The 11,018-nt window shown below is 43.3% G+C and overlaps 1 protein-coding gene across 1 annotated transcript; it reads left to right on the forward strand.

The window, feature by feature from the left end:
• The first annotated feature begins 60 nt into the window (after positions 1–60).
• LOC134097254 (serine protease inhibitor A3N-like) lies at positions 61–3,028 on the forward strand. The gene is made up of 4 exons (XM_062550096.1): positions 61–663; positions 1,799–2,072; positions 2,429–2,546; positions 2,729–3,028. The coding sequence occupies exons 1-4, from the start codon at positions 96–98 to the stop codon at positions 2,915–2,917; spliced, it is 1,149 nt and encodes a 382-aa protein (XP_062406080.1). The 5' UTR covers positions 61–95; the 3' UTR covers positions 2,918–3,028.
• Positions 3,029–11,018: the final 7,990 nt, after the last annotated feature.

Genomic DNA, 11,018 nt, shown 5'->3' on the forward strand with positions numbered 1-11,018 from the left:
AACAAGCCTGCTTGGAGTTTGGACACGATTACATGATACCTCCCCGTGAGTTTTTTTTTTTTTTTTTTTTACACCCACCTTAGCAACTGGAGAACATGATGGGTGGCTTTGTTTTACTAGCCGTGCTACTTTTCACCTATGGTCCTCTAGCGTTAGCACGCCCCGGTGGAGATGGTGTGGGGAGCCAAGCGGACGACCTGTCTCTGCTCACCGGTGACCTCACCTTCAGCTTGTATGCTGAGCTCGCGAGGCAGAGACCGCGTGATGAAAACCTCCTCCTCTCACCCCTGGGCGTTTGGTCGGCGCTACTTGAGCTGGCCAGGGCCTGTGGGGAACTCTCGCTGACCCCCAGCCGCGCAGAGATCCTCGCCGCGCTCGGACTGCAGAACAGGACAGGGGAGGATGCCGAGCGGACGCTCCGTGCCCTCGATGACCTGGCGACGGCGCTGGTGACCGAGGGTCAAGATGAGCCCCAGCTCAGCGTCCAGACCTCCCTGCAGCTCAATGGCAAAAGGCTCAGCCTCAGTCCAGCTCAAGCCAATCAATCCAGCGGTGTTGGGCAGAAAAATACGCCAGAAAATAAGAGTGGAAATGCACAGTTGCTGCAGTTGTCCAGCAAGACCACTGGCAAACTTACTCTTTTGAATAAAGTACAAATGACTGGTAAGGTATTTAAATGCCTTCAGCAGCTTCAGTAAACTACATTATCAATACAAAATCAGGGAATAATATGTTTTCTGCATTGTTTAACAAGGATATCAAGGTTACAGTATATACTGTATATATATATATATATTAATGTAGGCTAAATTATAGTAGCCTACATACAGTAAGGTACTGTATAATTATTGCGGCACATTGATAAAGAGGTGACTGCACTATTTGATCTTTGGAATTTCCGTGACCTATTGATTAATGTTCTTGTCAAGAAAATACAATAGGTCATTCAGACATGTGAACCCAAAATTCATCTGTTTCAGTTCAATATGCGTCTTGAAATGTTTGCACATTAAAGAAATAGTCTTTTAAAAAATGGCTTGCACCCTCCCCCTAGGACATGGTACAGTACATGTGGCTTTGTTTACAAACTGGCAAAGATAATCTCCTAGGATCCAGGTCGACTGCCAAGGAAATATTACATGATATCACACAAATGGGTTATTGCTGTTGCCGTAAAGTGATTTGTGATTCTCTGGATCGAGGGATAGGGAAATCGCAAGTTAGTTTACCATCAAAATGACTTCTGAGCTGTAATATGAATGTCCAAAATGCATAGGATGACTTTAAGATGAATTGTGTTCCAGTTCTTTCTTTGAGTTCAATTGTCTGAAGTGGTCCATTATATTTTGTTCATCTTGCTGTACTGTTCTATTAGTGCCGACCGTCACTTGCAGAGCACACAGGATTTCCTTCACGTTCCCATATGAGCTCCCATTTTCTATTTATTTATTTATTTATTTATTTAAGTGTATATCTTTGGGCTTTTTGCCTTTATTGTATAGGATAGTGAAGGGTGAGACAGGAAATGAGTGGGAGAGAGAGATAGAGTGGGATTTGGAAATGACCACAGGCCAGACTCGAACCTGGGTCCCCGTGAGCACTCGGGCCCCGTATGTGGTGTCAGCGCTGTAGCCTGTTGTGCCACAGTGCTCACCATGAGTTCCCAATTTTGTCTGAATGACTTTTTGTTGATGTTCTTAGTTTCTTTTTAGTTTGTGGTGTCTAGTTTGGAGATTATGTCATTATGGCAAATGTATCTGACATGGCATGTTTCTGACTGGCCTGTGTCTGACCTTAGGGAAGTGGAGGCAGCCGTTTGACAGTCGGCGAACGCTGAGCTGGCGTTTCTGCACAAACAGCAGCGGGAGCGTGGAGGTGGCCATGATGTACCGTGACGACACGGCGGAGCAGAAGATGCTCTACGACACCAACTGCTCGGCCGTGGTGGTGCAGCTCCGGTACGCCGGGCGCCTGTCAGCCCTACTGCTGCTGCCCCGCGGGGACATCCAACGCCTGGAGGAGTGCCTGTCCATCACCAAGATGAAGTTCTGGCTCTCGAACCTGAAACCTGGGTGATCTAATTACACCCAATAGTGTTGCTTTAATACCATGCACCCTTTAATATCATCACTCACAACACGGTATTATACTGTAGTAGTAGTAGTAGTGCATGGACTTGTACTTGTATGGGAGTACATGTTGACTGCTGTCTTGAGATTTGATCTCTGATCAGACCAGGCTAAGTATTCATGTAATGTAGGCAATGCATAACACAAGAAATACAATATTTGACATGACAGTGAAACATTAATGCTGCTTTCCTCATTACCTTGTCCAGTAAATATCATATTGGACCTTTTGAAAGTTGTCCATCTGTTTCTGCACAACATGAAGGCAGTAAACATAATTGTTCCTCTTCTCTCATCAGACGTGCAGAGATCCGTCTGCCAAAGTTTGCATTGAGAAGATCATACACTTTGGATGAGGCCTTGAAGACGTCTGGTATTAAGGAAGTGTTCTCTCAAAAAAGCCTACAGCCTTTTCAGGTCAGCAGCTTGAAGGCAGTCCATAATATCTCTAATAGACTCATTGTGTTTTGTTCCTATGTCTATAACGCACTAGACATTGACTTTTAAGGTTAGCTTTCTACTATAGGCTGCTACTACTAACGACTGTAGCTCATCCTTGGTTGCACCAGAAACAGTCCAAACATCTTTTTACCCCCCAGGCTCTGCATGACGTTGAACTGGTGGTGAATGAGTCCAGGACAGAAGACAGGGGGCGCTCGGACACAGCCATAGACCTATCTGAGCCCCACAGGATCATCTTTGACAGACCGTTCATGTTGATTGTGTATGATGAAATCACAGGGGCCATTGTTATGATGGGAAAAATAATAGATCCAACAGTAATGTAAAGTATTGTAGTTAAATGATAGTGATAGTTGTTACCATTCATTTAACACAATGTAGGCCTATGTGCAATCATTAAAGGGAATGTTGGTGTCGTGTCACCAGGTGTAAGCTAACCATTTCAAGTATTCATAGTCACTGTCACAATACATCAAAGCAAACACATGTACATGCACACACAAAGACAGTTTCATCCGGTAAATGCAGAAATATTTATTTGATGTGGAATACTAATAAAATGTCAATGTAATAATCAAGAATATAACTATACCAACGGTAGACTAATTATGTTATAATAATGTAATGTAATATAGCTAAGATGAGGGACAACTGATCTACAGTATCAAAGAAAGATGACACGCAGAACCATTCTGTCAATTTCTTGGAATGTCAAAGCTAGATTGGTTAGGTTTTTGGACCATCTTGCCATAATTGGGCTAATCACAAACATCGTACAGCTGACAGTTTTCAGAGTTTGAAGGTTATTTGTTTGGGCTTCCCACTGATCTATAAACAACAATATTCATACTTCAGTGGGGCTTCTATTACCGGTCCCAGACTGGCTTGCCTGAGGACTGATAAGAGTGATAGAATTAGAGACAACCGAACACAAGTTTATGTGTAGATGTTCTGACGAATGCTTTATTTCTGTGATTTAAATCATTTTCTCTTTCACAGTTACACTTAAGTATTCTTCCTCTGACATTTAAATAATTTTCTCTTTCACAGTTACACTTAAGTATTCTTCCTCAATGAACAACCCATTCAGTAATACAAATCTAAAATCATAAAACTAGAACAAAGCAACTTCTTCCACAGGTTTACATTTGCATGTTCAATCTGTACAAAAATAATAAACTGCATTCTCATTACATGTGTCCCATGTCTATTCCTTCAATTGCTTTGCTATCTTAACATGCCCATATCAAATATAGTACCACATCTCATTACCATTATCAAGTGGTAATACTGTAATTAACACTCACATAACTGAATAGTACATACCTAATGAACAGTACTACCAACATTCAACTAGAAATGTATAATGCATTCAAATTTAGGTTTATAACCTTCACAGTACACTTTTACCACTACTAGGTGATCATAATCCATTTCGGTGGATCACACATAGCACACGTGTAGAATACTGGAGCTGCCATCTTAGAACTATGACGTGCCATCAACCTCGTTCAGATACGAACGGTAAATGTCCTGTTACACTTAACATTCTAATTACATTTACCTTAAACACACATTGAATAACACACTTATCTTATGCTCTTACATATTACTGTAGTGACTTCAGAATTTCTCTCTTCTACTCATTAATATCAATGGTTTAGTTCTCTTCCCCGTACAAATACATTAGCTGTTATTCGCGGTAACTAGCATTCAGGAATCTACCAAATATAAACACTGTAGAAACGTTTCACTTCACTACAACCATCTCTGCACGTCATTGAAACTTTATAGTTCACTTTAACTTTATAGTTCATGTAATATTTTCATGTTTACCAACCTGATAAGAGTGATAGAATTAGAGACAACCGAACACAAGTTTATGTGTAGATGTTCTGACGAATGCTTTATTTCTGTGTCAGAACCGGGCTTCCCTATCACTAACTGGCATAGCGCCATCTACAGGTGTGGTAGTAAACAAATCAAATCTCATTGAAATGGACTTTACCTTATAGACTACTAACAATACATAACTAAGAGTAAGATAATAATATCTTTGTATTTGTAGGGGTGTCTGTTTCTCTTCTCTAAATATGATATGTAAATGTTTTTACTTTATTTCAATCACATTAATTTCCAGTCCACTACACTTTCCCCTATTTTCTTTAGATGTCTCCAGACATCTGACCAAAACATCAGTCCTTTACAGTCTCCTAATTTGTCCATATAGGAAGAGCTTGCCAGTATGGAAATTGATTAATAACAGGGTACATTACTAAATTTCCTGGCATTAGGTATGCTTGAACTGGATTGATTTGGCTTTGACTGAATGACGGTTCACCTAAGGTGTCATAAGTCAGTATTTCTTTTGGTTTTGTTGTCCTGCTAGATCGTCTCAGTGTTTGTTGCTCTTCCTCTTGATCACTGTGATCACTTTCAGGTACCTGCCCAACAGGTGACAATTCTCCTGCCTGAAGCGGTCCTTCAACTGTGCCTGGAGCCTGTTCCCCATCTCCTCGCATGTCTTCTGCCAAACCAGGATCAGCTTCCTGAGGTTCAACATCATTGGACTCATCTGGTTCCAGAGCTGAATCTGGGTGGAACTCGTCAGCTGTCTCACTTAATGGAACGGCTCCTTCTACTGGTGGTGTTCTTGATCTGAGGGTACTCTGGTTCGGTGGGGTTTGTATCACAGGATAGTACCATCCCTCTTCTTCAGAGCTCTCAGCTATCTCCTCCTCATCTTCAACAGTGGTTGTTCTTTTCTTTTTCTTTCCACGTCTATCCGGTGTTCTTTCCACAGATGCTTCAGGAATGTTCTGCTCCACCGGCAAATCATTTACAAGTAGTAGAAGATTCCTGTGTAGCACTCGCACTGACTTGTCACCAGTTTCAGATCGAACTTTGTATACTGGTCCATCTCCCACTCTTTCTAGGACATGGTGTACTCTGCTTTCCCAGTAGGAGCGTAGCTTTCCTGGACCCCCTCGTTCTGAAAGGTTCCTCACAAGAACACGGTCTCCTGGTTGTAGAGTTGTTCCTTTCACTTTCTTGTCGTAATATTGCTTCCCTTTGGCCGATGACTCTTTGCTATTCTCTGCAGCGATCTGGTATGCTTCCTGCATCTTCTGGGCCCACTTTTGAGCAAAGGCTTGTGGTGTGGTTGTATCATTTTCGGGCTTCAGATTGAAAATGAGGTCAATTGGCAACCGTGGTGGTCTGCCATACAACAAGAAGAAAGGGGAGTACCCCGTCGACTCATGCCTCGTACAATTATAAGCATGCACTATTTGTGGCAAATATTCCTTCCAATTAGCTTTCTTTTCTTCCTCTAGAGTGCGAAGCATTTGCAACAAGGTACGATTCAGTCTTTCAACCGGGTTCCCCTGGGGATGGTATGGAGTTGTACGTGAATGGGCAATACCAGCAAGTTGCTGGAGACGCTGAAACAGGCCATTTTCAAACTCACGTCCCTGATCGTGATGTAATTTCTCAGGATATCCAAAGCGTGGAATGAAGTCTTGAAATATTTTTTCAGCAGCTGTTTTCCCTGACTTGTTACGTGTAGGGTAGGCTTGTGCAAAGCGTGTAAAGTGATCTACCAATACTAGGATGTATTCGTAGCCTCCCTTGCTATGCTCCAAGTGTAGGTAATCAACTGACAAAAGTTCAAATGGTGAACTGGTGTTGATCGAACCCATTGGTGCTCTTTGAGGGATGGTGGGGCGTTTCTGCTTGATACAGACACATTTTTTTGTTACATAGTCTTCAATTTCTTGTTGCATGAAGGGCCAGTAAAATCTCTCCCTTGCTAAGTGAATTACTTTATCTGACCCCACATGGCCCATATCATTGTGCAAGTTTTTCAGTACCAACATCCTCAGTTTGTGTGGTAGAACTAACTGTTTGCGAGTCCCAGAATATCTGTTAAGAACTCCTCCCTCCAGCCTGAGTTTGTTCCATTCATATACAAGTCTCCTTGCTTCTCCACTCATATTCTTTTTGTCCTTTTCGTTTGGAATCCAATTATTTTCTTTAAGTCTCATCACTTCTCTTATTGCTGGATCGTCATATTGTGCAGTTTGGATGTCTGTCTGAGTCAGGGCTTGGAAGGCATGGCCATGCTGGATCTCACCTTCCATGTTGTCAGCCGACCTGAGCCTAAGAGACGCTACCCACGCCACATCACCATCCCTGGCTGCTTTGTTTCCTTGCCACACAGCGGCCACAAGATCAGGTGTCAACGTTTCTGTGTAATCATGCATGTCTGTTAGATCCATCGGAATCCTGGAGAGTGTATCGGCGTCTGCATTCTGCTTGCCAGGTCTGTACTTAATGTCGAAATTAAAATCAGCTAGCTCGCCTACCCAACGATGCCCCACAGCATTAAGTCTGGCTGTACTCTGAACATAAGTCAGAGGATTATTATCCGTATATACTGTAAAGGTCGGGGCATAGTACAGATAATCCCTGAACTTATCGCAAATTGCCCACTTGAGGGCTAAGAATTCAAGTTTTCCAGAGTGCAAATGGTAATTACGTTCTGCTGGGGTCAACGTTCTGGATCCATATCCAATTACTCTAAGTTTGCCTTGCTGATGTTGGTAAAGTACAGCGCCTAGTCCTTTGTTGGATGCATCGGTGTGGAGCACGTATGGTAAGTCGAAATCAGGATATGCTAACACCGGGGGATGGGTGAGCATGTCAATAAATCTCTCCACAACTGCTTGGTGTTCTGAGGTCCATTTGATGGGTGTCCTGGACGACAGCTGCCCTTTGCCTTCATTTTTCTTTGTTTGTCCTCTTTTGCAGGCCTTTGAGGTTGCTAACTTCCCATGATCATCATCAGGACCCTGCAAGAGTTTGTATAGTGGCTGAGCAAGCCTTGAGAAATCTTGGATAAATGATCTGTAATAGCTCAGAAATCCCAGTAGCGTTCTCAGTTCACCCACAGTCTTTGGATTTTTTTCTTTAAGTTTCAGTACTGCTTCCAAGTCTTTTGGATCCATTTGTATGCCTTCTCCTGATACAAGTCGACCAATGTATCGTATCTGACGCTTAAAGATCTCGCATTTAGAGGGCCGGAGTTTGATGCCATGTTCCCGCATTCGGCGGAGCACCTTTCGTAGGTCCTCTACATGGTCACTGAAGGTTTTGGAGTAGCACAGGACATCGTCAAGATAAGGAGAACAGCATTCATCGCGAAGGCCCTCCAACACCATTTCCATGCATCTCTGAAAGGAGGCTGGAGCATTGGTCAGGCCAAATGGGACTCTGACCCACTCATACAGTCCCCAGGGGGTGCTGAAAGCTGTTGCAGGTCGCGATCGTTCTTCTATGAAACCTTGATGATATGCACTACCCTGATCGAGGATGGAAAACCACGTGTATCCGCCCAGGTTGTCAAGTAAGTCTTGTATCCGTGGCAACGGGTGCCGATCAGGAACAGTCTTTCGATTCAACTGACGATAGTCGACACAGAGTCTTAAACTGCTGTCTTTCTTTCTGACGCAAACCACTGGTGAAGAGTATGAAGATGTTGATTTCTTAATCCAACCTCGATCAAGGAGATTTCTGACATACTCTTTAACCTCTCTATAGAGCGGCTTGGGAATTGAGGTGTACGTTTTCTGAACAGGTGTCTCGTCTTTGAGGTTGATTTTAAGCTGCAGACTCGGTATACAACCTATATCCCCGTCTTCTCTAGCAAAAACATCTGATTCCTCGTACAACATGGCTTTGACTATTTGCTGCTCATCCTCGGTCAGGTGACCTAAGTCAACGGGGGGATACCATTTCTCTTTAGTGCTATGAAGTGTGTGATGTTCACTTCCCTGACCTGACCGATTCGCACCTATTTTAGGATTACCAGCTGCAGCAGCAGGGCTGACCTCAGTTATCTGCATGACGGCACCTAATACAGTCCTCTGGGGAAGATACACATCGTGTTGTGTGTTGTTCTGTACCGGAATCTTCACGCTCTTTGTGGCACCACTAGGAACATCAATAACTGCCGGAAAGAGTTCTAAACCCTCAGGATAAGATTCTTCCACAACAGGCTCAAACAACATTGTTCCCCCTTTTGGCCACGCTCTGATCCGGCACTTCACCTCACACAGTTCACCCTTATTTATCACCAGTCCCCGTTTTCCTACTTTGACCTCGTATCCGTCCAATGTATCCTCTGGTGTCGTAATCTGAACAACAGATACCACATTACTGATCCTGACTTGGTTCACATTTGTGGCTTCACTGAGTAAAGCGGTTAAATTAAAAGTACCAGTAGGCTGCTCACCATTCTCCCTAATCAGCTCCTCAATGACGTTAAATCCAAGCAAAGGATTGTTAACACAACTCTGGCTGACTAGGAAAGGCACGTTTATGGCAATACTTCCATGCTGGTTGCTTTTAAGTGTGAGGCATGTTTCAATCCACCCATCAAAGGGAATGACTGTTCCGTTAGCTGCAGTGATGTGAAGTTCATTGCCACCGAGTAAACTTGCAATGGATTGAATTTTCATGTCCGGCAGCTCTCTTTCAACCCAAGTCTTTTCTATTATGCTAACTTGAGCCCCAGTGTCTAGCAACATTTCTGTGTGGACGTCATTAATAAAACAAGAAATCATACATCGTCTGCCAATAAGCTGAGCCACTCGTTTCTTAGAGGCATAATTACATTGTTGAGCTTGGGTGGCAAGTTCTTGACTCTTTACAGTGTTCACTTGGAACTGGGACGTCTTGCTGACTCTGGCCACTAGGTGTCCCTCGCCAGTGGCCTCCGTCCGTTTCCCGCCCAAGAACCCTTCTTTAAGCACCCAACTGCTCTATGCCCTTCTTGGCCACATATGAAACAGTGTGAGCATTTCTCGTTACCTTGATTGAGACATTGCTGACATTTCCCTTTGCCATCAGCCTTGGGAGTTTTCTGATTTGACTGTGAAGAACCAGTCTGGCTCTGAGCCATAGGTCGGTCAGTGCTCATCATTTTGTCCATGTTCTTAGTCAAAGCCGAAACCTGAGCAGTCAATTCCATGATTGCAATGCGGTTTGCTTGGAGTTCGCTATCTACATTTTTCTGCAAGGACTTGGCATCTGTCTGACTAATGTCCTCTAATTGAGATACACTAGCAGTCGAAGGTTTTGTTTTAGAGGCAGAAGCAAGCCGTTTCTGTCTTTCAGCGTCTTCACTAGCTGCTTTAGTTATCTGTTCTAGAATGACGTCGTCTGTGGCAGTCATGTCAGTCAGGTAAGATTTAATGTCTCTCCTAACATTACTGGATTTTTCATTCAATCCCTGATATAACGAGTGGAGAAATACACCCTGCACTAGCTTTTTGTCGTAAGTGAAGTCTGCACCACTCTGCTGCGATGCAAAGAGAACTCTCTGTTTAAGACCCATAATTCGATACATAAACTGCTGAGGAGTTTCTTTGTCTTCTTGGCGGGCATTGCTTAACTCTTGAAAAAGCTCAGTGCTAGCTTTATCTCTAAGATGGGATCTCAAGAAACGTTTTAGTTCAGCTACAGTCAGATCCTCTTTGTTTGTTAACATGTCTTTGAAAGAACCTGGTTTTGTCAATTTCAGCACTGTGCGAATTATTTCTGATTCTGGAAACTTTTCTTTTAGGCCATCATCAATCTGCTTGCCTATGTTATTGTAACTCATATCTGAACCTGAGTCTGAGATAAACCCGCCATGCAACTTGAACTCTCTGCGAGGCAATAATGCACAAAGTTTTACTAACTCTGGTACCTTTTCTGGATCATTGCTATTAGAGCCCTTGTCTGGTGTGTTACCTTTATCAGCACTCAGTTCATCAATCTTGTCACTCAATGCAAGTAGTTGAGACATTCCTTCATCCTCAAGGCGCAGCAACTCTTCACAGTTCATGTAGCCGACGATGTGATCATAAAGTTCAAGTTCGTTGGAGCCTGTAGACGCCGGAACTGCCACTTCCCTATCATCCTCCAGTGACACTGCCAGCCTGTAGAGTTGTCCTTCATTCAGCTTAAGAAGCTGCTTCTGGATGTCCCACTGCAGAACACGGCGTGGTCTAGTAGAGGTCATCTTCAACAGGTACCAGTAGCATCCACTCTCACAGCACGGCAATGAAGTTCCAGTGCCAGGTCCACTTGGTTCTTGGATCAGCAGCCTTCAACCAGCAGGTGGCGCCGATCCCGGACGAGCCCCCAAAATATTACCGGTCCCAGACTGGCTTGCCTGAGGACTGATAAGAGTGATGGAATTAGAGACAACCGAACACAAGTTTATGTGTAGATGTTCTGACGAATGCTTTATTTCTGTGATTTAAATCATTTTCTCTTTCACAGTTACACTTAAGTATTCTTCCTCTGACATTTAAATCATTTTCTCTTTCACAGTTACACTTAAGTATTCTTCCTCAATGAACAACCCATTCAGTAATA

This window comes from Sardina pilchardus, chromosome 12 (genome assembly GCF_963854185.1).
Source record: "Sardina pilchardus chromosome 12, fSarPil1.1, whole genome shotgun sequence".
Lineage (NCBI taxonomy): Eukaryota > Metazoa > Chordata > Actinopteri > Clupeiformes > Clupeidae > Sardina > Sardina pilchardus.